This window comes from Cydia splendana, chromosome 1 (assembly GCF_910591565.1).
Source record: "Cydia splendana chromosome 1, ilCydSple1.2, whole genome shotgun sequence".
In the NCBI taxonomy this organism is placed as follows: domain Eukaryota; kingdom Metazoa; phylum Arthropoda; class Insecta; order Lepidoptera; family Tortricidae; genus Cydia; species Cydia splendana.
The window spans coordinates 18,191,590-18,218,692 of record NC_085960.1 but is presented as its reverse complement, the minus strand read 5'-3'; the positions used below and the strand labels follow the sequence as shown (position 1 = coordinate 18,218,692).

Genomic DNA, 27,103 nt, shown 5'->3' with positions numbered 1-27,103 from the left:
TTCACCTGAACTTATACGAAACTAATGATTTGGCCGACTAGTCGGCTAGTCGGCCAAATCAATAGTCGGTACATCACTACTAGATACGTATCGTCAGAGCGAGTGGCTGGGCTAGTAATGCTCAACATGTCGTTTCACTTCACGTTAAATAAAGCTTACGTTAATAAGGCTTCAAACAAGAATGCTACAATTGTAATGGAAATTCGTATTGAATTTGTTACAATCGCAGAGCCATTTGTCAACCGGTGCCCTGGTTGAGCACCGGCTAACATCAAATTTATCATAGCATAATCGGACACCGGGCTCGCTCGTAAAAAATTTAATGGTTGGCCAGTGAATAGGACAAATCGCACAGCTAATATGAAACAGTTCTTACACGTCTCTCTTCCATATTTTTTATACCAGACTTTTTTTATTAGAATATAGGTTGGCCATTGGCCATAGGCTTAGCTTAGCACCACTGCATACAAACTTCTATGCAGGGTACCCCTTTCTCTGCAGCTGACTGTAGATTTTTCCGGGACTGGCTCTCCGTCTAATGCTTAATCAGCTCGCACAAATGTATCATCCACATAGCATCGTTTTCGTCAAACACTACTCGTAGAATCTATTTGTTTGAGCATTATGATTTAATTAAGTCTAATAGAGCACCAATATAAATAAGTAATCTGTACAAATGTTGACTACGGTAATGGTACACAAACGGAATAACCATTGCGATGACCCACAATATATCAGTCATATTTTTGACCGACAACCCTTTCCACCAATAGTGATAGCCCTACCTGTGAGCCTCGTTCTGGGGATTCATATACTGCTTTCAAATATAAAGACGATGTTCTTCTTGACAGGTTTATAATTAATATTAGTTTTACAAAGCTGGTTTCTCATTTTAGCAGTAATCCTTCACAAGTTGACAGGCAAAGCAAAAAGTCACAGATAACATATATCAGCCCTATGCGCTTAAAAAGTATACTTTTGGCGGGCTTTCAATAACTGTCATTACAATCATCTTGTGTTGGTACACTGTATTAGCCATATTGTTTTATTAAGCCGTTACGTTGTTAAGCTTGGAATAATACTATATACATAATATAAAACTAGTACAAAATATAAAATGCTAATATTCGGCCAATCCTGGGGTACAACGCGTCTCTGCGTTTTAAAGAGTTAAACATAAATAATCCACATTACATAAACTTAATGCACAACAAAACAATAAAATCTACATTACTCAACTTATGAACTACATCACTACAGGCATTCTTCCTATGCCTGCAATGACTCACTCTTATAAACTACATCAATACATGCCTTCACATGTTATTGACTCACTGTTTCTTACAAACTACATCAATGCATGCATTCACATGTCATTGACTCACTGTTACATCAATACACGCATTCACATGTTATTGACTCACTGTTACATCAATACACGCATTCACATGTTATTGACTCACTGTTACTTATAAACGACATCAATACATGGATTCAGATTCACATGCCATTGACTCACTGTTACTCATTTAATACATCAATACATGGGTTCACATGTCATTGACTCACTGATACTTAATTCATGGATTCACATGTCATTGGCTCACTTTTAATCACTTAATGCATCATTACATGGACTCACTGATACTCATCTAATACATCAATACATGGGTTCACATGTCATTGACTCACTGATACTTAATACATCAATACATGGATTCACATGTCATTGACTCACTGTTAATCACAATGCTTCATTATATGGCTCACATGTCTCACTGTTACTCATTTAATACAAAAATATATGGATACACATATATCATAGTCTCACTGTTACTCCTTACATCAATACATGGACTAACATGTCATTAACTCACTGTTACTCACTTAATAGATCAATACATGAACTTACATGTCATTGACTCACTGTTACTCATTTAAGTACTATATCAATACATGGACTCATGTCAGTTACTAACTGTTACTCATTTAATACAAAAATACATGGATTCACATATATTCATATATCATTGACTCACTATTACTTGTTACATCAATACATGGACTAACATGTCATTGACTCACTGTTGCTCACTTAATACATCAATACTTGGACTCGCATGTCATTGGTTTCACTGTTACTCATTTACTATATCAATAGAATACATAATACATTCCATTGCTTCACTGTTACTCATTTAATACAAAATACATGGATTTCCATAACATGGACTCACTGTTATTCATTTACTACATCATTGCAGCTCTTCACCTGCAATGCCTCACTGTTAATATATGTACCATATTAGCTCACTCAATTTTAATAATTGCATGTCTTTTATACTGAATCACTTTTTATTGTCTGACATATTACCAAATTGCTATATTACTCTTTATAAATTCGCTGTTATAACTCCTGTTACAAATTATTATACAATACCTTTTCTCTTTAAGATCACAAAATTCCCCATCTCACTTTTAGAAAATGATCATGGATAAGTACCTATAGGTATATAAAATAAAATAAATAAATGTTAGGGAACATCTTACATAGGTCAGGTAATTATCTCTTTAATAATATAGGTTTCTCTGTTTCACTTCTTAACAAGTTGTATTGAATATATCTTTCACAATTTCATCATATTCATATTACTGTTACTCTTGTAGTGATCTAATCACAATTTCAACAGAAAGATAAATAGTTAATATCTTCAACAGTCAAATGCAAAATTTAAGTTTTTCAAACTCTCGACTCTCTTGAATTCCAAATTCCAAGTTATTATCACAAATATTAGTTTGATTATGAATACTACTTTATTTTAAATTATGATTAATAAACCTCAAATTGATCGCAATTTTCACTAGGCTTGTGCCTGCTCATTCACTAAAGAGAGTGCTCCGCTCTCAGTCAATTGGTCAAAAGAACTAGTTCAGTCTTTTAGTTTTTATAGTTAATGACTGACTCAAGCCTACTTTTCACATATATCAATATTTTTTTTTTTTATATTTAATAACATCTTTAACATATATCAATTGCTTTGATAGGAAACATATTTACCCTTTGCTTTCACTCTGACTCACCATGTATGTATACTAATGTCCCACATAAATTTTCTTGTATACCTTAACACCTTGTTTATTAGTTTAGTACCCTCTCTATTAAGTTCTACATCAACTTGTACCGGACAAGATTATATCATTGCGCAACTCATGAAATCATTTTTACTAACTGTGCTGCAAATGGTAATACAACCATTTACTGCTTTAAAGGTCTAGCAAAGTTTATATATTCCTAAATCATCCTAAAGTACACATACAAGTACACAATGGTCAGCCTTTTAATACTTTCATAAGGCGCTAACTGACTGCAACTAAAGTGCATGCAATAGCTTGTGAGCCCAATGAATTGTACATAATCCATCAGAAGTAACCGTGTACAACGCTGCATTATATGCATAAACATTACAGGACTTGAACATGAAAACATTTTTACTAATTTCATACAAACATAAGTCATCAATCATTTTAACAACATTCTATAACACACTACAGTAATAATTAAAAAATTTAATTATCATTCTGACATTGTCTACTTCTACGGTCACTACTTTCCTACCTACATGTTTAACTAACAAATTGCAAAAGCCCCACAATAAAATTATTAAGGTAACATGGACTTACCCGGTCATGAGTAAATTTCAAGCATCAGTTCTCTCTCTCTCTCTCTCTATCTCTCTCTCTGTCTCTCTCTCTCTCTCTCAGGATGCTTAGGCTGTCAAAATCAACATATGCCTAGTTATTGTACCCTGCTGATATAAATTAACTTGAAATTATTACCTATTTTTTAACTACCCGTTACCTGAACCAGCCTTTTTACTGGAGATCTCACTCATTAACTAATGCCATTTTATCATGATAATAATTTTCTATGCCATGTGAAAATAACTGATGGCAGGCCTCGGTACCATCTATGTGAATGGTATGAATGACCATTACAACAATCCATATCAAGGGACCTACTCACTTGGCTATATTATGGTGTATATGTACTGATATTTGATATAGTACTGCCTTGCACTTGACTTTTCCTTACTTCTTCTGTCACACTTTCTACTACTACCATGGAATCTTCTCATTTTCACTTTTACTGTTAAAACTGACAATATGAAGATCCACATACACATAACATAACATAACATAATAGTTACAACCAGTAATTCAGAGTGAAATTCGAAAGTAACAATATGAACTAAAATTTCCTTAAAATTGATTTCCATTCACAATCAATACGCTCACAAGAAGCCTAACACATACTATTAATCACTTGGTACTATTACATTTTTGTTTTTATTTTAATTTTTATTTAATTTGTAATGTCTAAATGTGAATTTTGAATTTTTGAATTTTAATAATTTAATTTTATTATGACTTAAGTGTTAAGTTAATTTAATTTAATGAATTTGTGATTTATTATTTATTTTTAATTCTTTTTGTAATTTTTATGTATATGGACTGTTTGTCTGAAATAAACGTTACATTACATTACATTACATTACAGGTATTGGAATTACTGTAAGCATTTCAATCACCAACAAAAAAGAAATTACGCACACGAACAAACGCTAAACACATGAAACATGCTCTTGTTAGTGCATTCACGACACAAAACACGATATGTTATCATATTCTTTTATTACGTAGTTTGTTCAAATAGGTTAGTTTTCCTTAAACGGATATCACTTTCTCCAACTCCCAGATTTGTTAGTGAGCAATCACTTCTCTGACTGCCAAAACACGGTGAAAACAGATGAAAATAACTGGAATTATTAGACCTCCGGCTCCCAATTTATAGAAATAGCGTCTTTTCCAACTGACGGGCGTCGGTTTCAAAGCAAGCTTCTCCAACTTATCCCGGCTTCTGAATTGATAGCCCTACCTGTGAGCCTCGTTCTGGGGATTCATATACTGCTTTCAAATATAAAGACGATGTTCTTCTTGACAGGTTTATAATTAATATTAGTTTTACAAAGCTGGTTTCTCATTTTAGCAGTAATCCTTCACAAGTTGACAGGCAAAGCAAAAAGTCACAGATAACATATATCAGCCCTATGCGCTTAAAAAGTATACTTTTGGCGGGCTTTCAATAACTGTCATTACAATCATCTTGTGTTGGTACACTGTATTAGCCATATTGTTTTATTAAGCCGTTACGTTGTTAAGCTTGGAATAATACTATATACATAATATAAAACTAGTACAAAATATAAAATGCTAATAATAGGATAGCAGCAGTTAGCCCTAATGTCCCTTGTACTGCAGCGGTTTGCTTTGTCGTGCAGATAATAACGGTCTAATCTAACTTGTCGGGTAAGACTTTTTAAAGTAAGACTTCGGGTTTTTGATTTATATGACCCATTAGTAGAGGTACAAGGAGTTGACACTTGACGTCTACGTTAGCGACTGCGTAAACTTGATCGCAATCCATCTCGCTCATACTCATCTCACCTCTCTATCGCACCAATGCATTGGTGCGATAGAGAAGTAATGCGACCGAGTTCACGCAGACGCTAACGTAAATGTCGAAAAGTTTGAAGTCGGTTAAAAAGAAAGAAAGCCCAATTTTCCCACATAACTTTGGTCTGTTTTAATACATTTTACAATTACAAATACAATATACTTTATTTCATAAAAATCACCTGATTTATTCGGTTCTAGGAGGTCGAACCATACTACTTACCTTAGGCATACTAAGGTCATGGCTATCGCCAGGGAGCGCCACAAGCCCTCAAGATGAAGAAATTGCATATATGTACTTAAAAAAATAGACCTATATCGCCGTGACCCGGGTGGCCGAGGCGCTTAGGGATCTGCTGCAATTGCAGAGGACGTTGGTTTAATCTCAGCACTGGGCACTGGAGGCCTTGATCCCTTGTTCCTTTATATATGACATTTATATCGGTTTTTAAATAAATTATCAGTAATTCAACTTTGATCAGCTCAAACATCCTAGCAAACACGTTAATTTTTGCCACCACATAAAAACTCTTTGACGCCCCTGTAGTAGACGGGCATGTAGGAGGGCCAGTGCACATGCGCGGGGTGGCAGGGGAAGAGGCGCGCGTCGGCGTCGCTCAGCGCCTCCGCCAGCGCGCACGCGCCGCCGCTCCGCATCACCCAGCGATGCGTTGTGAAGAACGCGGTGAAATCCCGGAGGATATACATCTGTTTGTTGAGCCGAATGTACCTACAAATAAATGCTGTGTTACATTACAATGCTCTGGAGCCAAGCATCCAATGGATGAGCTTCATTGTAGTCGTGTAAGTTAAGTACATCGGATAGAGTTAAAGTGAAGGAAATTTCACTAGAGAAAATTTCAAAGTCTAGTTACTACGAGTAGATCAAGTAAGGTATCATATGAAACGACTTTCACAAGATATAAAAAAAAAATACCGGTTCACAAGATAAATAATTATCCCAGTGTGTTGACACGTGGGAGCGAATCGGATGCAGTGTGGCATGCACCTACTGACTGCTGATGTGCCTAAGGAAACTTTCCAAAATTGCGAAATGTTTCGGAAATTTAACGTAGGAAAAATACGTAAAATTTCTTAAATTTTTGTATGAGAATTGAGACTTTCCAATTTTAAATTTAAATTTCCCATATTTCCTAGTGAAAGTTTTATGAAATTTCCGAGAATTTATAGAATTTTATGGAAACTTTCCGCAACTTGCACATCTGTACATGCTATCTCACCCGCGATATAGACTACCTACCAATCTTTTTCTCACCGTATTAATCAAGAGGGACAGGTAGTTTATCTCGGGAGGGAGATACTGTCGCGCCCATCTTGTGCTAGGCCCACAGTTCTGGTAAATGTGGTCCGTAGACTGTATCGTATTACCTGCTGGTATCCTGATAACGGACTCCACCAGTACCAATCTGCCTTACTCAGCTAAATGATTCCTAATGTTATAGAATTACATAATTTTAACAAGTAGTTATTTCTGCGTTAACTTGTTCGATGTAACGCATTTCCTCGTCAACCAAAAGAACCAAGTTTTTCGCCTAATCTAGTGTGACGCACTTGTTCCGTTTCCTTTTGACCATTCGCCACGCGTCCAAAACATAAGCTGGGACAGTCTGAAGGCAGAAACTGCCTACCGCAAACTTTATAGGGGATCTGGTCATCACTGCTCCCGGGAAAGGCACCTTATCTGAAAAAAACCTTTTTTTTTCATTGGTTTCGCGAAGTGCTTAAACTAATGAAAGGGACAATGTCAAGTCATAGCCCACTCTGGAACAAGCAACACCTTTCAAGAACTTTAACTAATAGGCCTCAAAATCAGCACGTTGTTACAAGGCGATATAAAAGTGTTAGTCAACACACGTATATTCATAAACGCGCCACAAACCTCAATTAGCTATTATAACGTTTGTCTTCGTTTGTCATTTTGACTTATATATTTGTGAGAAAGGGATAAAACATAACTAGGTAATTGAGGCTTGAAAAGTTTTATGAATAAGTAGATTAGTGAGTAATTTTCGTATTCCGTAATCGCGCACTAATAACATAGTCTTATCATTAAGAGCGCTATTACATTTCGGCGTTGAGCGAGTTTAGGTATTTTACGCGCTGCGGCAGGCCGTGCGAGCTCAGGCCGCGTAGCCAAGATGCCGATCGCTCACGCTCCGTAGCGATCGAAACGCAACTGTCACTGTCGCACTAATATGGAAGAGTGATAGAGAGACATAAAGCTTTTCGTTGTCGAAGCGATAGCGATTGTAACCTTGGCTAGGCAGGCAGTACGCCGATCCCTTCTACCACACTCGCACTACAATGACGGATTAAACATTCTTGATCCTTCGCGAAGCATATTGAAATCAACCATAACAACACTAACTGTACTTAACTTTTAAAGTTCTAAAACTGTTATTTGGTAAGTACGAAAATACTAAATGCAGTGCAAATCTACATAGGGGCTGTTCATAAATTACCTCATCTATTTTTGACGATTTTTGACCCCCCCCCCCGCCCCTCAAATCATCCAAAAATCAAGCTTCGGATGAATCTGTTTCCTCCTACGTCATGTTACCATCATCCGATGTCCAGACCCCCCCCCCCCCACTCCTCCCATTTGAAACGACGTAATTTATGAATAGCCCCATACTCGTACTTATGAAGGTATATTACTCGAAAGAAATTATAGGTACCTACTCGCTTATTTACATGTTTCGTCATTGCATTTGGTACCTATAGGTTGTAAAGTTTGTATCAACGAGGGTTTAAAAACGAACTGGTACTGAGGATCTGATGATGATTAAGGTGGTCACGGATACCAATCAACCATGTAGTAACATGATTAGGCTCGTTTGATTCGTCTCAACAAGATCTTTGACACTGAAGATACACAGGGTCTGATGATGGAGCTGGAAGGTGGCCACGGGTACCAGTCTATCATGTAACTAAACAACTTCGTGTTTGGGCTCGTTTGATTCGTCTCAACAAGATCTTTGACACAAGACAGTACTCAGGGTCTGATGATGGAGCTGGAAGGTACCATTACCAATCAACCATGCAACTAAACCACATCGTGTTTAGGATCGTTTGATTCGTCTCAACAAGATCTTTGACACTAGGTGATACTCAGAGTCTGATGATGGAGCTGGAAGGTGGTCACCGGTACCAATCAACCATGCAACTAAACCACTTCGTGTTTAGGCTCGTTTTATTCGTTTCAACAAGATCTTTGACACAAGATAGTACTCAGGGTCTGATGTTGGAGCCGGAAGGTGGTCACCGGTACCAATCAACCATGCAACTAAACCATGTCGTGTTTAGGCACGTTTTATTCATCTCAACAAGATCTTTGACACAAGGTAGTACTCAGGGTCTGATGATGGAGCGCGAAGGTGGCGACGGGTACCTGTCTATCATCATCAGCTCCATCATCAAACCCTGAGTAGTATCTTGTGTCAAACATCTTATTGCGACGAATCAAACGAGCCCAAACACGAAGTGGTTCAGTTACATGGTAGACTGGTACCCGTGGCCACAGTCCAGCTCCATCATCAGACCCTGAGTACTAACTTGTGTCAAAGATCTTGTTGCGACGAATCGAACGAAGCCAAACACGAAGTGGTTTAGTTGCATGGTTGATTGGTACCGGTGACCACCTTCCGGATCCATCATCAGACCCTCAGTACTACCTTGTGTCAAAGATCTTGTTGCGACAAATCAAACGAGCCCAAACACGAAGTGGTTCAGTTACATGGTAGACTGGTACCCGTGGCCACAGTCCAGCTCCATCATCAGACCCTGAGTACTAACTTGTGTCAAAGATCTTGTTGCGACGAATCGAACGAAGCCAAACACGAAGTGGTTTAGTTGCATGGTTGATTGGTACCGGTGACCACCTTCCGGATCCATCATCAGACCCTCAGTACTACCTTGTGTCAAAGATCTTGTTGCGACAAATCAAACGAGCCCAAACACGAAGTGGTTCAGTTACATGGTAGACTGGTACCCGTGGCCACAGTCCAGCTCCATCATCAGACCCTGAGTACTAACTTGTGTCAAAGATCTTGTTGCGACGAATCGAACGAAGCCAAACACGAAGTGGTTTAGTTGCATGGTTGATTGGTACCGGTCACCACCTTCCGGATCCATCATCAGACCCTCAGTACTACCTTGTGTCAAAGATCTTGTTGCGACAAATCAAACGAGCCCAAACACGAAGTGGTTCAGTTACATGGTAGACTGGTACCCGTGGCCACCTTCCAGCTCCATCATCAGATCCTGAGTACTATCTTGTGTCCAAGGTCTTGTTGAGACGGATCAAACGAGCCTAAACACGAAGTGGTTTAGTTGCATGGTTGATTGGTACCGGTGACCACCTTCCGGCTCCAACATCAGACCCTGAGTACTATCTTGTGTCAAAGATCTTATAGAAACGAATAAAACGAGCCTAAACACGAAGTGGTTTAGTGGCATGGTTGATTGGTACCGGTGACCACCTGCCGGCTCCATCATCAGACCCTGAGTACTATCTTGTGTCAAAGATCTTGTTGAGACGAATCAAACGAGCCTAAACACGAAGTGGTTTAGTTGCATGGTTGATTGGTACCGGTGACCACCTTCCGGCTCCATCATCAGACCCTGAGTATTATCTTGTGCCAAAGATCTTGTTGAGACGAATCAAACGAGCCCAAACACGAAGTGGTTTAGTTGCATGGTTGATTGGTACCGGTGACCACCTTCCGGCTCCATCATCAGACCCTGAGTACTATCTTAAGTCAAAGATCTTGTTGAGACGAATAAAACGAGCCTAAACACGAAGTGGTTTAGTTGCATTGTTGATTGGTACTGGTGACCACCTTCCGGCTCCATCATCAGACCCTGAGTACTATCTTAAGTCAAAGATCTTGTTGAGCCGAATCAAACGAGCACAAACGCGAAGTGGTTTAGTTGCATGGTTGATTGGTACCGGTGACCACCTTCCGGCTCCATCATCAGACCCTGAGTACTATCTTGTGTCAAAGATCTTGTTGAGATGAATAAAATGAGCCTAAACACGAAGTGGTTTAGTTGCATGGTTGATTGGTACCGGTGACCACCTTCCGGCTCCATCATCAGACCCTGAGTACTATCTTGAGTCAAATAAATACATATAGAATGTCAGGTCGTTTCAAATATTTTTAATCCTGTCCGGTAGTTTATTAAACTGTACCATTATAAATTATAATACTATAAAAACAGTGCTAGGATCAAAGTCTCTCGTTGCGGTTTACACGCACACAGTATAGCGTTTTACACGGCGCCCGCCGCACACAATGATAAAAAACCTCGTCGTCGCCGTTGAAAATGTGCGGAGCCGACCGACACACGTCCTACCTCTACAAGCTCTGCCGCGGCACTGAGCTGGCGCAGCGCGCGTCATCGGTAATGTAGAGTAGTTTTCAAAAAATTGCCAAAAAAATATAGTAGAATTTCATAAACACTAATGTATACCAACAGTATAAGCAAACGTTGCAGATTGCTTGAGTATGAAAATGACTTCGATATTAAGTAGATTTTCGAAGGAATTGACACTTGTTTCGGAGAGAAAATCGAGTTCGTTTTACTTTGATTTTCTCTTTCTCAAAGGTATGTAGGAAAAATATAGTTTGATATGCCTAAAGTACAGGGTATTAGTAATACAAAATAGCCAGGTTTAGCAGAGTAAAATTCTCAACATTTCCAAATAAGAGCTCGCCATTCAGTGCTTCACGGGGTTTTTCGGAAACGACCATCAGAAAAAAAATCATTACTAATTTAATAAGTCCTTTTTCTAATATTTACAACGATATTTATAAAGATAAGAAGACGCTTTTACTGGAACAAGTACTCATTGTTTCTAATAATGAGCGCAAAGTCCTGAATTTCGTCGACTAGTATCATCAATTTTGCATTATTTCGACTTTTCTTGTAAGAGCGCTCTTAATAATATAAAATTTATTTATCATTACCTGCTTGTTTTAATTTTCTTTTATTTCTATGTAAGCTATACTTTCAATGTATTTGCTTTTAAAAACTTACGAAAATTATCTGCCTTGCTCGCCTTGAGAAATAATTCAAACATCGTTCTCCATGTGATTGGGTTGACTTCGCTTGTACAGCAATTGTAGACCAACACCTCGCCTCTAAAATGTTACAAATAGGTAAGTACATGGCCCATCGAACGATATTAGTCTAATATTATTAGTGTGTTGTCATGGCAACCCATACGATTTGACAGTTCGTGGACTAATATTATTAGTCTAATACCGTTCGAGAAATGGGCCCCAGGTCTACCGCTTAACCGAGACGGTTGGTAAGAAGTTATTAGTCTGAAGGCTTAGCTGCATGGAGCTGATTGGTATCAATGTTAAGTAACGGGCGTATTCTGATTTTAATAATAGGTTAAGAATTAAATATGAATCTGATCTGTCAGTGTCAAAAGTGACGTTTTTCTTCTGCCAAACTGCAGGACAGTTTGTTGGCAGAGGGAACTCCCTTAAAAGTTTAAAACATATATTGGTAGACTTAGCTAATTGCCTAATTAATTGTTAACTTAAGTACATCTTATTGCTTATGGTGGTAACTTTAATTTAATTTTGTTTAATACAAAACATTTTCATTTTAAATTTAAACATCCTAACTGATTTACATTCCCTTATATCATACGGTATTTCTTAAGTATACAATTTTGGGATCAAGTATACTTCCTACTTCTTTTTCTATAATAATTAGAAATAATGATTAGGAATAATGAAGAAGTTTCACTTTTGACACTGACAGATCAAATCCAGATCAAATACTTAACCTGTTATTAAAATCAGAATGTAATACTTATTTATAATATTAGTCATGCCTACCTCTTAGCTCAGTCGTCTCGTTAGGCCGCTTGTAGGCGGTGTTTTCACCGGCCAATTGTCCGAACCGTGTACAAAACTGGACGTAGTCGCGTAACACTACACGGTCCGTTGTCCGGCGAAAAAACCGGACGTCTACAAGCGGCCTTAGGTTTGGTTCGCGGGTGAGGAGGGGTCGTGGTATAGTGACAGGAGCCTTAGAGCATTTGGATTGTGCATACTTTTGTATGGACTGACGTTTATCTGACATGGCTTTTTGCAAGTCCGTCGAAAATTTAAAGGGCCCTTTTAGCCATATGTACAGTAAAACGTTGTACGTTACACGTGCGAATAGGTAATTCGCACTTGTGTCGTAATAAATAAATAAATTTAAAATTAAATAAATTATTAATTATTTGGTAGCATACAATGTTTAGGTAATTGGGCTAGTATCTCTTTTTAAGTATTGTAAATACTTGTATTAAGAGAATACCGCTCTAAAATAAATAAATAAATATTAGGGGGACATCTAACACAGATCAACCTAGCCCCAAACTAAGCAAAGCTTGTACTATGGGTGCTAGGCGACGATATACATACTTAGGTATATAGATAAATACATACTTATATGTACCTATACATAGAAAACACCCATGACTCAGGAACAAATATTTGTGTTCATCACACAAATAAATGTCCTTACTGGGATTCGAACCCAGGACCATCGGCTTCGCAGGCAGGGTCACTATTACCCACTAGGCCAGACCGGTCCTCACGTATTACTGTAACGGTGTACGGTATTGTACTATTACTGTTTAGAGTGAACGGCGGACACGATAGCCATATTGACCACGTAATCCAGCGGAATCAGATCAGCAACTACTTTCGCGTCACAAATAACGACCCGTAGAAAGCCTCTCGCCGTGTTAGCCAGGGCTATGGTGTTGCCTTGCCACGCGTCCACCCAACCTGCCAACGGTTCACTACGCGCTGCTACTACTGTAAAAAAACATAATTAAATATTAAGAAGGGTTAAAAGGTAACTAATTGTTCAGAAGATCAATGTATTCCAAAGGGCGACAAAGAGGAGTATGTTAAACATCAAGCGTAGTGACAGAAAAAGGAACCGGGAAAATAACTAAGTTGACAGATGCAGTTGAACTTGCCTGCAGAATGAAATGCGTGGAAATGGGCTGGTCATGTTGCGAGAATCAGAGATGATAGATGGAGTGAGAGAATATTATACACTGGCACCCTCGCGAGGTGACAAGACCAAGACGCCGCCCAAAACGAAGATGGGTAGATGATATAGCGAAGATAGCTGGAAATACATGGACTCGACAAGCTAAAGACAGATATCATTGGAAGGGCTTGGAGGAGGCCTTTGCCCAAAAAAGGGTACCTCGTCTATAATAAATATTCATTATTTTGCACCATACAGTTAAAAATACACAGAAAATTTAATGCACATTAAAAGCTAGGTAACAACAGGCGGTCTTATCGCTAAGAAGCGATCTCTTCCAGACCAGACTATAATGTATGCATGATGTGTTAAACCTAAATGTTAGTGTAATATTTTGTGAGAATAAAGGCTTTATTATTATTATTATGTGTGTCTCTTACAAATTCTCGGGACCATGGGGTCCCGGACATTTGGAAGGCGTGCTTGGGGCCGAAGCCAACACGTAGAGGCCCCTTGTAATAAGACAATATACTCTAAATGTAGTGTGACACCAACCGACGATTATCCCTGTTTGCACCCAAGGACAAGCCCCGGTTAGTGTAGGACTATTGTGAGAAAAAGGTACAAAAATAAACCGGCCTATTGGGTTGAGTTGCTAGTGGACTAGTAACCGGGACTATGGAGGAGACTATGGCACCTGCCCTGCTCATATGTTAAAAAAAATGAAAAAATGGGCCAGGTGGTGACTTGCCAACTCACAATACGGGTCCCCAAAAACGGTCGCTCGCACGGAACGACAAGGGGACAACATCACGTGAGCGGCTCAGGGCGTGGAGAGGTGTGCACCGCTTTCTACCCAGTGGCTGTAAACAGCCACTGTGCCAACTCGCGTCTTAGGCATATTTCACTTCCGCCCTGCGAGCATATAGCTCTGACACCCCACTCTGGACGGCCGGTTAAGGCAAGCCATAGGTGAGAGTCCTGCGGCCCCTGCTCAGTGTTCACTCCAGCCGGCCAATGAAGGCAAGCCGGAGAGAGGGGCCTGACCGACTCTCAGGGGTATGGGACCCAAGGGACGTCACTTCCCATTCAGCTCCCCACAAGCTGCGCTGGGGGCTTATTATTATTATTTGTATCTCCTTTTTTGGAATCACGGGCCTGTAAATCCCGGCCTTTTGATAGGCTTGCGTCCCCATAGATCCAACACGTAGAGGCCCTTTGGAGAGCTTTAATGTCATGTAGAACGCCTACTGGAACCCGTTCTCAGGCGCAACAATAGACACCCATGAACCGGTCGCAGCAGGCATTTTGACTATTGTAGAAAAAGTGAATAGTATACCGGTCTATGGATTGATGTTTGGGTGGACAATGTGAGACTGGGCTATTGTAAAAGAGGTCCGGACACCTGCCAAAACAATGTTTACACCGTCATCAAGGCAGGCGGTGACTTGCCGCTGACTAGATGGGCCCCTGAAACTGACTCATAAAGACGACCAGGAGCAACATCGGTGTGAGCGGCTCAGGGGTGTCGAGAGGTGTGCGCCGCTTTCTACCCAGTGGCTGTAACCAGCCACTGTGCCAACTCGCGTCTTATGCATCTTTCACTTCCACCCCTGGAGCATATAGCTCTAGCGACTCCTCTCAGGACGGCCAATGAAGGCAAGCCAGATCTGAGAGTCCTGCGGGTCCACTCCGACCGACGAAGACACGCCGGTGACGGAGACTCTGACCGACTCTCGGGAGCACTCGGGTCCGTGGGGTCGTTACTCCCCAACAGCTCGCCACAAGCTGCCCTGCCCTTATTATTATTATAAAAGGTAACTAAAAATATGTGAATTTACGTTAGGTACTTTTTTATTCGAAGCATTTAGAAAATGAATAAGATTTGATCATATTTACCAATAGACGGCCTCAAAATGACTATGGGCACATCTCCGTGGTGTTCCACCAGGTACGCTTCAGCTAGGGATTTGCTGAAACAGTAGGCGTTTGGCCGTCCATCTGCAAACACAGAGAAACCAAATATTAGAAAAAAAGACATAACAAAGAACTTCAAATTGAACACAATCTCCCAAAGAAATATGGAATTGTCAGGCAGTCAAACTACTAGAAGAATGACCACTAGCGCTCAATTGAGCCGTTATGACGTTACAGTTCCTACCCCCACCATTTTATCTCACTCATATTTTTGTGTTCAGGACACCATGCTGAATGCACTGATACCAAATATGTATACCCACATCCGAGATGACTTGTGCCAAAATCGGCGCAAAATGCCGATCTACTATTAAGGGTTATAACCTAGAAGTAAAAAGTGGCAACATCGTAGTGTCGTCCCGTTTTCTTAGATTGATTTGAAAGGGAAGACACTACGATGTTGCCACTTATTAATTTCTACAATTTCTTGTCGGTCTAAGTATTATAATACGGTACTCAGAAATCTCTTGGTTGCTTCCTCGTCGTCGCCGTGCTCTCTGAGGAACTTGTAGACCGCGTCGATACTCGCTGGAGGGGGGTAAACCCTCTCCTCCACCACTTGCTGATCCGTGTTGGTGTAGGCTGTGGAGACGTAGACAAATGCCTGAAAAGATAATTTGAAAATACACACATAGGTACATACATCGTACGGTCCTCTCCATAGTTTAATTTTATTATTCGACAAGTGAGTCCGGGGGGATTTATTTACAATATTTACATGATGTTTTATATAAGATACTAGCTGTTGCCCGCGACTTCGTCCGCGTGGACTACTTTTCCGCGTTACTTTTCTTGCATTCTAATAATATGCTCTTATACAACGATTCAAGTCCCGCACTTAAAAAAATGTTTGACGTTCATACAAACTTTCATCCCCTTTTTCACCACCTTAAGGGATGAATTTAGACAAACGCTGAAATTAGTTATCTTCTCTTTTAATGAAATAAGTTTTTACGAAATTAAATATTCCTAGCTTAAAATAAAACTTGACCCAATACAAATTTTCAACCCCCTTTTAACCCTTTTAAGGAATGAATTTTTAAAAACCCTGAAATTACTTTTTTTTATTCTAATAATATGCCCTTATACAAAGATTGAAGTTCCGCACTCACAAAATATTTGATCTCCATACAAACTTTCAACCCCTTTCTCACGACCTTGGGGGATGAATTTTAATAAATGCTTAAATTCGTTTTCTTGTTTTGGAATTTAATACCTTTTTGCATAGTTTCAAGTTCCTAGCTTAAAATTAAATTTGCATCCCAAGACGAACTTTTATCCCCTTTTTAACCCCCTTAGGGGTTGAATTTCCAAAAACCTTGCAATTACTTTTTTCGTAATCGGCTATTATGCCTTTCTAAGAAGTTTCAAAGCATTTGTAATGGATTCAAACTTTAAACCCCCTTTTAACCCTTTTAGGCGATACATTTTACAAAACGCTGAAATTACTTTTCTTGCCTTCTAATAATATCCCCAAATACAAAGATTCAAGTCCCGCGTTCGAAAAAATGTTTGAAATCCATACAAACTTTCAACCCCCTTTTCACCACCTTAGGGGATGAATTTTCAAAAACGCTGGAATTAGTTTTCTTGTATTTTAATTTAATACCTTATTGCAAAGTTTCAAGTTCCTAGCTTAAAATAAAATTTGCACCCCAAGACGAACTTTCATCCCATTTGTAACCCCCCTTAGGGGTTGAATTTCCAAAAACGTTGCAATTACTTTTTTTTGTAATCGGCTGTTATGCCTTTCTAAGAAGTTTCAAAGCATTTGTAATGGATTCAAACTTTCAACCCCTTTTTATCCCTGTTAGAGGATGAATTTTACAAAACGCTGAAATTACTTTTCTTGTCTTCTAATAATATCCCCAAATACAAAGATTCAAGTCCCGCGCTCGAAAAAATGTTTGATATCCATACAAACTTTCAACCCCTTTTTCACCACCTTAGGGGATGAATTTTCAAAAACGCTGAAATTAGTTTTCTTATATTTTAATTTAATACCTTTTTACAAAGTTTCAAGTTCCTAGCTTAAAATAAAATTTGCACCCTATGTCGAAATTTCATCCCCTTTTTAACCCCCTTAGGGGTTAAATTTTCAAAAACCTGGCAATTACTTTTTTTTGTAATCGGCTATTATGCCTTTCTAAGAAGTTTCAAAGCATTTGTAATGGATTCAAACTTTCAACCCCTTTTTAACCCTGTTAGGGGATGAATTTTACAAAACGCTGTAATTACTTTTCTTGTCTTCTAATAATATCCCCAAATACAAAGATTCAAGTCCCGCGCTCGAAATAATTTTTGATATCCATACAAACTTTCAACCCCTTTTTCACCACCTTAAGGGATGAATTTTCAAAAACGCTGAAATTAGTTTTCGTGTATTTTAATAATATATCTTTTTACGAAGTTTCAAATTCCTAGCTTAAAATAAAACTTGAACCCCATACAAACTTTCATCCCCTTTTTAACCCCCTTAGGGGTTGAATTTCTCAAAATCGCTTCTTATCTCTTGTACACTTTATAAATGTAATCTGGTGTGAAAATTTCAACTTTCTATCTTTTGTAGTTTCGGCTCTGCGTTGATGAATCAGTCAGTCAGTCAGTCAGTCAGTCAGTCAGTCAGGACACTTGCATTTATATATATAGATTATGCATACCTATTTTTGTCAAGTGTTACACAGTTCTTAATAATTGTGTCTATTATATGTACATATATAGTTTTAAGTCGATAATCCCGTTCGGCAGCCTATCTGTCCCAGGAATAGTTTTGATTTTATATTATAATATGTATAATAAATTCGTTATAGAGTTAGACCAAGAAAAGTCTGCAACGATTTTGATAGCATACGCAGTGCAAGTGTTATTAACACGTCATAATTTCATACAAGTTTGACGTTTAAAATAACACTTGCACTATGTGTGCACTTTGTGCTATCAATATCGTTGCAGACTTTTCTTGGTCTAACTCTATAGGCTATCTTCTTCTTTAGGTGCCATATCCTCTATGGATGTCGGCTACCACAGTCCGGAACTCTTCTCTATTTGCAGTCTTTCTGATGCCTAGCGTGGCAGCGTCGATTCCCGTCCAACTCCTAAGGTTATCCATCCAAGTTGTTACAGGTTGTTGTTATAGGCTACTTTTATATAAACTAGTAGTTCGCCCCGAACTGAGAACTCGCGATTTGGCAAAAATTATATAGAGCGATTTTGTTGCACCTACTTACTCGCATAGTGCGACATAAAATAGTAGAAAATAATTTTTAAGAAAAATAAACCGACTTCTAAGGAGGTAAAACCACCCACTTTTCTAGTAGGTAGCATTTCGTTTCTGTACGGGTCGCAGTTTTAGCCTAACGAACCCACTTCTGTGATAGCAGTTCGGTTCTGTGAGGATTGCAGTTCGAACCTAACCAAACCCACTTTTCTAGTAGCATTTCGTTCCTGTTAAGGCTCGCAGTTCAAACCTAACCTAACCCACTTTTGTTCGGTTCTGTGAGGATTGTAGTTCAAACCTAACCTAACCGACTTAACGGCGCGTGCGGTGCGGTGTACGGGAGTTTGAGCGGGAGGGGCTAGTAAGTTTGGCATCATTTTACTTTATAAGTACCTACAGTAAAGGGCCATAAAGTTTGCACATCGGAATTTCGGCTTCGTAGAGCGTTGTCTCTTTCATTCTCGTTGCCTCCAATATTCTCTTTCTAAATACCGATGTGCAAACTTTATGGCCCTTTACTGTACATTTTATGGTAGGTAATCAATGTAATCATAGTGGTTTATTTAGTTTAGGTATCAGTGGTTTTCCGAGTCAAGGTCCGAGTCCGGGTCCGGGTCCAGTTCCGGGTCCAGTACCAGGTCCAGGACCAGGTCCAGGTCGAGGTCCAGGTCTAGGTCTTGGTCCAGGTCCAAGTCCAGGTCCAGATCCAGGTCTGGGTCCAGGGCCAGCTCCGTCAAAATCGAAATTCGAAATCGCCAAACGTATACTATACGTCATTGAAGAGTTCCGTTCTGATCATCATCAGCAGTTCCACTTCATCAAATGCGACAGTTTTTAATGAAAATGCTTGATTTTCTGATGAAAATACAAACATCTCTATACCTACGCATGCCTTTAAGATTTGAGGAGTTCCCTCGATTCCTCATGGATCCCATCATCAGAATTCGAGCTTGACAAAAATCTGGCTTAAATACTCAACTTGCTTAACAAACATAACGAAGAGGACAAATCGCCAAACGTGAACTATGCGTCGTTGAAGAGTTCCGTTCTGATTATCATCAGCAGTTCCACTAAATCAAATGACACTTTTTGAATGTATGTGCTTGATTTGTTGATAAAAACAAATAAATCACTTTATGTATGCCTTTAAGATTTGAGGAGTTCCTTCGATTCCTCATGGATCCCATCATCAGAACTGGGTTTTGACAAAAACGGTACCAATCTGTATACAATACATACAATCAAAAAAAGTATTTACAAAATCGGTCCAGTAATGACGGAGATAAGGAGTAACAAACATTAAAAAAAAACCGGTCAACTGCGAGTCGGACTCGCGTTCCAAGGGTTCCGTACATTAGCCAATTTTTAACAATTTATTTTTTATATGTGAAACGCGAGTGAATTGCCTTTAAAAAACCCGTAGGGGTCAGATCAAAAACTAAGTAATTAGTCCGACTCACGCTTGACTTTGACTTTGATTTTGAATTTTTTGGCTATTTTCTTAAATAATTTCTAGACTATTTATTTTAAAATTACAAAAAATAAAATGAGCTCTTTCATGTAACACGATATAGTTTAAAAAACATTTTTTAATTTACTCATTTACCCCCCAAAAGTGCCTCCATGATTAAAATTCATTTGTTTACGTAAGATATTCGTCTTTGGGTCACGAATTTACATATATGTACCAAATTTTAACTTAATTAGTTCAGTACTTTTGGAGAAAATGGGCTGACAGACGGACAGACAGCCAGACAGACTAACGCACGAGTGATCCTATAAGGGTTCCGTTTTTTCCTTTTGAGGTACGGAACCCTAAAAACACACAATCGAATTGATAATCTCCTCCTTTTGAGATTTGGAATTCGGTTAATAAATGAGGGCGCCACTTTCTACGTAACTGTCACATTTTTGACGTAAAATGCTTACACATGGCAACAATTTTGTATGGACATTTTTGAATTCCATTTTATTTAATTTCCACTATTTTATGTCGCACTATAGGCGGCATTGGATCAAAACTCGCGTGGATTTATTGCAAGGTCTGTGGAGTCCTTAACTGATAGATTAAGTCACCATATAGATTAAAATAAACTGTATCTGTGGTAAGCCGAAATATTTCCTGTCAAATGTCAAATGCTTTTATTATGTTTATTTTTATCTTGCTAATTATTTCAAAATGGTAAATTTAAAAACGATATTATAAAAGTGTAAGCCGAGCACTTTAATGTAATACCAAACTCGACCATACTTTCTTGCAAATAAAATGACCAGAATACCAAGCCCCCTCACCAACAGCTTATTGGCCTTCTAAAGCCCCCTCCAGACTATGCGCGTAAATCGCGGGCGAAGTCGATTTTCGCAGACAGCGAAATCGACTCCACACTCGCGTTCGCGGCTTCGCCCGCGATTCACGCGGATAGTCTGGAGGGGGCTTAAGCTCTTCTAGCTCAATAACCTCTTGATCGAGCCTGCTCATAATTAATGACTAAAATATAATACCCTCGACTACATGTTTACCCAATTTCATTTAAATTAGAACAAATTTACTTTAGTTATTGAGTATCAAACTATCTTCTGACAGTTCAGCTTAAAAAACATCGAAATGCCGGGACGTGCCGCTAGCCAGCCGCGTGTTCAAAGTTGAATGTAAGAACTTCGTTCGCTTCGCTCACTCGTTCGAAAATGGGCTAGCATAAAAGAAATACAAACTATAACAAACATAATCGAACGAGCGAGCGAAGCGAACGAAGTTCTTACATTCGACTTGAGACACGCGGCTGGCTAGGGGCACGTCCCGGCATTTCGATGTTTTTAAGCTGAACTATCAGAGGATAGTTTGATACTCAAGAACTTAAGTAAATTGGTTCTAGTTTAAATGAAATTGGGTAAACGTGTAGTTGAGGGCATTATATTTTAGTCATTAAATTATGAGCAGGCTCGATCAAGGGGTTATTGAGCTAGAAGAGCTTAGAAGGCTAAAAAGCTATTTGTGAGGGATCTTGCTATTCTGGTCATCTTTTTGCAAGAAAGTATGGTCGAGTTTGGTATCAAATGAAAGTGCTCGGCTTGCATTTTTATAATATCGTTTTAAAATTTGCCATTTTGAAATAATTAGCAAGATAAAAATAAACATAATATAGGTATTTGACATTTGACAGGAAATATTTCGGCTTACCACAGATACAGTATCAGTTAAGGGCTCCACAGACCTTGTAATATATCCACGCGATTTTTGATCCATTGCCGCCTATAGTGGGACATAAAATAGTAGAAATTAAATAAAATGGAACTCTAAAATTTCCATACTATAGCCGGTCAAACAAGTTTGTCAGTAGAAAAAGACGCTATATTAAAATTTTCTATGGGACGATAACCCTTCGCGCCTACATTTTTTAGCCGCTTTTTTCTACTGACGGAATTGGCTTGACTGACTATAAATTGTTGACATGTGTAAGCATTTTACGTCAAAAATGTGACAGCTACATAGAAAGTGGTGCCCTCATTTATTAACCGACTTCCAAATCTCAAAAGGAGGAGATTCGATTGTGGTCGTTTTTTATGTTTGTTACTCCATATCTCCGTCATTACTGGACCGATTTAGAAAATGATATGATATTTTTTTTGATTGTATGTATTATGTATATGCATACAGATTCGTCCCGTTTTTGTCAAAACCCAGTTCCGATGATGGGATCCATGAGGAATCGAGGGATCTCCTAAAATCTTAAAGGCATACATATAGTGATTTATGTGTTTTATCAATAAATCAAGCATATACATTCAAAAAAGTGACATTTGATGAAGTGGAATGCTGATGATGATCAGAACGGAACTCTTCAACGAAGCATAGTTCACGTTTGGCAATTTGTCCTCTTCGTTATGTTTGTTAAGCAAGTTAAGTTTTTAAGCCACATTTTTGTCAAGCTCGAGTTCTGATGATGGGATCCACGAGGAATCGAGGGAACTCCTCAAATCTTAAAGACATGCGTATAAAGATTTTTGTATTTTCATCAGAAAATCAAGCATTTTCATTAAAAACAGTCGCATTTGATGAAGTGGAACTGCTGATGATGATCAGAACAGAACTCTTCAATGACTACATGTTTGGCGATTTCTAATTTCGATTTTGACGGAGCTGGCCCTGGAGCCGGACCTGGCCCGGATCCGGGCTCTTATCTGGACCTGAACCCGGACCTGGACCCGGACTTGGACCTGGACTTGGACCTGGACCAAGACCTAGACCTGGACCTCGACATGGATCTGGTCCAGGACCCGGAACTGGACCCGGACCCGGACTCGGACCCAGACTCGGACCTTGACCCGGAAAACCACTGATACCTAAGCTAAATAAACCACTATGATTACCTACCATAAAATGTAGGTATAAAGTATAATGATGCCAAACTTACTAGCCCCTCCCGCTCAAACCCCCGTACACCGCACCGCACGCGCCGTTAAGTGGGTTAGGTTAGGTTTGAACTGCGATCCTCACAGAACCGAATAAATTCACCTCTCCTTCTCTCACCATTACGCTCTCTGACATTTTATTTTACTGTATTTGACTATTACTTTTGATTTTTATTATGATTATTTGATTGTTTTATATTTTTTACTTATTTTTTAATTATGTTAATGTATTATTATTATTGTTTACAATCTGACGATCTTTTTGTGAATTCATGTTATTTGGAAACTTTATGACATTTATGACATTGTTAAATATCATGTAATTTTCAATAAGAAATAAATTAATCGAATCTAATCTAATCTAAAAGTGGGTTAAGTTAGGTTAGAACTGCGAGCCTTACAGAAACGAAATGCTACTAGAAAAGTGGTTTTGGTTAGGTTCGAACTGCAATCCTCACAGAACCGAACTGCTATCAGAGAAGTGGGTTCGTGAGGCTAAAACTGCGACCCTTATATTATACAGAAACGAAATGCTACCTACTAGAAAAGTGGGTGGTTTTACCTCATTTTCTGTATTCATAGTGCACCATCTATGTACAATAATCTTTCACCGGCCCCCATAGAAGTCGGTTTTATTTCCTCAAAATTATTTTCTACTATTTTATGTCGAACTATACGAGTAAGTAGGTGCAACAAAGTCAATCGCTCTATATAATTTTTGGCAAACCGCGAGTTCTCAGTTCGGGGCGAACTACTAGTTAACTAATATTGATTGTATAATACAGGGTGTTTGGTAAGTACATAGTTTGCCAAATTAAAACGGCAGATAGGTTGAGTCATTTGCTATCTTCTCATGCCTAGAAAAACAAAATTGGCCATGTTTTTTTTTACTACTGCGCAAGTAAAAATTTGAAATTTACGAAAAACTGGCATAGGGCTGAAAAAAAAAGTGCGTAAAATTAAAAATTTCTAGGCCTGAGAAAATAGCAAATGACTCAACCTATCTGCCGTTTTAATTTGGCAAACGATGTACCAAACATCCTGTATATTGTTATGTATAATTTCAAATGCGATGTAAATATAGTTTGCTTTTATATATTATTTTAGATTTAAAAAAAATATAGATCTTACGTAGTAAAAAAACCTTACACGTATGTTTTGCATGCGTTTGCACAGTGCCAGCACTTTGATGGTGCCCTCCAGGTTGATGGCCACAGCGACTCGGAGTGGCTCGTTCAATTTCACCGTGGCTGCGGAGTGGAATACCACCGACACCTAGACATTTGTATGATCATTTTTAGACCTAGGAGTACAAGTGAAAAAATAATGGCAAGACTTTTGTTTAATCTTTTTATTCAAGACTATGAAAGAATATCCATATCTCTCGCCAGGTGGTCGTTGTACTTGGGCCCAATGACAGTGAAAATATGTATAAAGCGATAGGCCTGTAATTTCATGGGTCTGAACTATTGCCCCTATAAGGCACAGGGAGCACAAGGGCCGTCTTCCACGAAGATGAGACCTGCAGGCTGCTGTTTGTTGCTTGAGATCGTGAATGGTGATTTAACACGGGACACAGTTCAAGAGCAAATCGTTTTAGCACTATATGCCGTCTGGCTCGCTCGACTTATAAAGGTTCAAGGATAGCAACACCCACCAAACATCCTTCTGCATGATACAGATTTCCGGCATAGTGCACCGCGGGATGGTGGGCGCTACGGCACTACAGGACCTCCCGGCGTCGGCCAAGAGCCAAGGTGACCGAGAGCCAAGCCGCTCAACGTAGTGGACGTTGAAGAATAAATTAAAATTACTTAAAGCGCACGGATAATATTTACGTTATTGAGCAAAGCCTCTTCGTCTTTCGCGCTGAGACCTAAGCCGGGTGCACTTAGGTCTCCCGTCACGGGGATGATTTTGTTTAGATCTTCTGGTCTGTTGCTCTTTAACCTTTGAAATACCTGAAAATTTAATAAACTTAACATGAAAATAGCAAATTATTTAGACTCCACGAGAGTGCGTCATCACAGAATGCTTGCCGTATAACAAGATAGGTATAACTGCTGGTAATCCAAGAAAAGTGAAAGTAGCTCTTCTGCTTTGTATACTTACTAAGCTATTACTGATGTTCTGTACTCTTTCGGCTGGACTGAGTCCTTTTTTAGGGCGTAACAAAACGTAGATCTTATCAATGCCATTGCAGGTGTATAGCAGCTTTTCCAAGAGTGCCTACAAATTAACACAATTGTTTCAACCAAAGATTCATTTTGTAACGGTGCGTGTAACGAAACGTTACACTACCACCTTTCCTATTGCTACTCGCACATCCAAATTCTAAATTCCCTTTTTAAATTCAAATCCTTCTTCAAATTCCATTCCTTGATTTTATTTTCAGTTCGATCACATACTCCGATCGATGAACATATTTTTATTTTAACAGAGTGTACTTCCTACATAGTTTTCTAAGTTCTATTTTATTGTAATCGAGATCCAAACAGTTAATACAATATGAAAAGTGCAGTGAATAGTGTGCACGATTACCTATTGCCAAGCGCAACTCCAGATCTATACCCACATCTTAAAGGCACATTAATTGTAAGTTTTTAGTAATATCTAAGTTATTTACGAAAGTGTTTATACATATGTGTAACTGCATCACGGGGCTAACCCTTGACCTGTATTGTTACAGGTGCCTTTTTATTTAAATCAATAAACACCCTACGTCGTCCCTGGTACCTGTCTTTGATTCCCGTCATCCCGGTGGGGCCCCATCAGCTGCCCCCTCACACATTTATTGTGATGTGAAAAGTATTCGATGACAATTCCGTTCTTCGAATTTGACGAACTTTTCAGTACTTTAATTAAGTAAGTAAATAAATATTCTTTATTGTGCACCATAAACTTAAAAATACTTACACAGAAAATAAAATACAACTTTAAAGCTTGGTAACAAGAGCAACAGGTACAGACATAGTATTTAGGTAATAATAATAATTTTGAACATCGCTCACCTTTCCGAGAAATCCTGTTACTCCAGTAATAAAAACAGATTTTCCCTCAAAAAAACCTGCTACCGATGTACACTCCCTGGTATTCGAACTCATATTTAAGGTAAGTATGCTAATCAGGACACAATATTCAAAATGTAATATGTAAGTACATATTATACATAAGTACTTCAATTATGTTGTTGTTAAGAAAAACCAGTACCTAGCGATTTTTTCTTATGGCAGTCTCACTATATACGATTACACTCATACTAAGTACTTGGTTAGCTATTTGTCAGACTTTATACTATTGCAATGATAATAAAGCCATCAGTCATTTTTTATGTTATATTTCTTTACAACCGACTAGAATGGCTTTTACTAGGGTTCCACAATCAACTAGAACTATTACAGTGAAACCTGGATAAGTGAGACTTCAAGGGACGAGCAGATTTGTCTCACTTAAAGAGGTATTCCACTTACCCAGGTTCTCAGTTAGCCAGGTACAAATACATTTCTGTCTCATTTACAGAGGGTCCCATTAATAGAGGTGATAATAGAGGATATATCTCAGTTATAGAGGTGGTTATTAAGGTATTTTGTAATTATCTTTAAATGTTTAGGTAAAATAATCCTTGTCCCTAAATATTTTATAAGTCTGTTTAAATATTTCTTTGAATTTATTATGAATGATTTTCCAAAGGATAGATTTTTTCAATTAAATTTGATACGGAATTCATTGCGTCTTAGAAATTAATTAAATGAAAATTTGTTTATTCTTGTTACTTATCAAAATGTCAGCTTTCGTTTCGATAGTTTTAACTACATAAAGTAACTAAATGAAACTTGAAGTCGTTGAGACACAATTAAGCAAATGCGGAATTTGTGGATAGACTAAGAGTTAGTAAGAATACGGAAATAGATCAATAAAGTCCAAGTTAGAGAGGTCATAGATTGA

At 38.6% G+C, this 27,103-nt stretch overlaps 2 protein-coding genes across 2 annotated transcripts in view; one reads left to right on the top strand and one right to left on the bottom strand.

Annotated features, from left to right (window-relative positions):
• LOC134791987 (gamma-aminobutyric acid type B receptor subunit 2) overlaps positions 1 to 27,103 on the top strand; it is a 226,464-nt gene that overhangs the window by 137,417 nt on the left and 61,944 nt on the right. The window lies entirely within an intron of this gene.
• LOC134791833 (putative fatty acyl-CoA reductase CG5065) lies at positions 5,626 to 26,464 on the bottom strand. The gene is made up of 10 exons (XM_063762969.1): positions 26,170 to 26,464; positions 25,271 to 25,387; positions 24,997 to 25,119; positions 24,308 to 24,433; positions 15,988 to 16,135; positions 15,454 to 15,555; positions 13,184 to 13,370; positions 11,578 to 11,681; positions 7,087 to 7,216; positions 5,626 to 6,244 (listed from the first exon to the last, which is right to left on the bottom strand). The coding sequence occupies exons 1-10, from the start codon at positions 26,260 to 26,262 to the stop codon at positions 6,019 to 6,021; spliced, it is 1,356 nt and encodes a 451-aa protein (XP_063619039.1). The 5' UTR covers positions 26,263 to 26,464; the 3' UTR covers positions 5,626 to 6,018.

Bases quoted from the DNA above. Each gene is read 5' to 3' on its own strand.
- LOC134791833 (XM_063762969.1), bottom strand. From the start codon at position 26,262: ATGAGTTCGAATACCAGGGAGTGTACATCGGTAGCAGGTTTTTTTGAG. The intron at 13,371-15,453 runs GTAAATATGATC...GTTTTTTTACAG, and splicing joins CATTTTGAGGCCGTCTATTG to TAGTAGCAGCGCGTAGTGAA. The intron at 11,682-13,183 runs GTAATAGTACAA...GTAACATTTTAG, and splicing joins TCCGCCGTTCACTCTAAACA to AGGCGAGGTGTTGGTCTACA.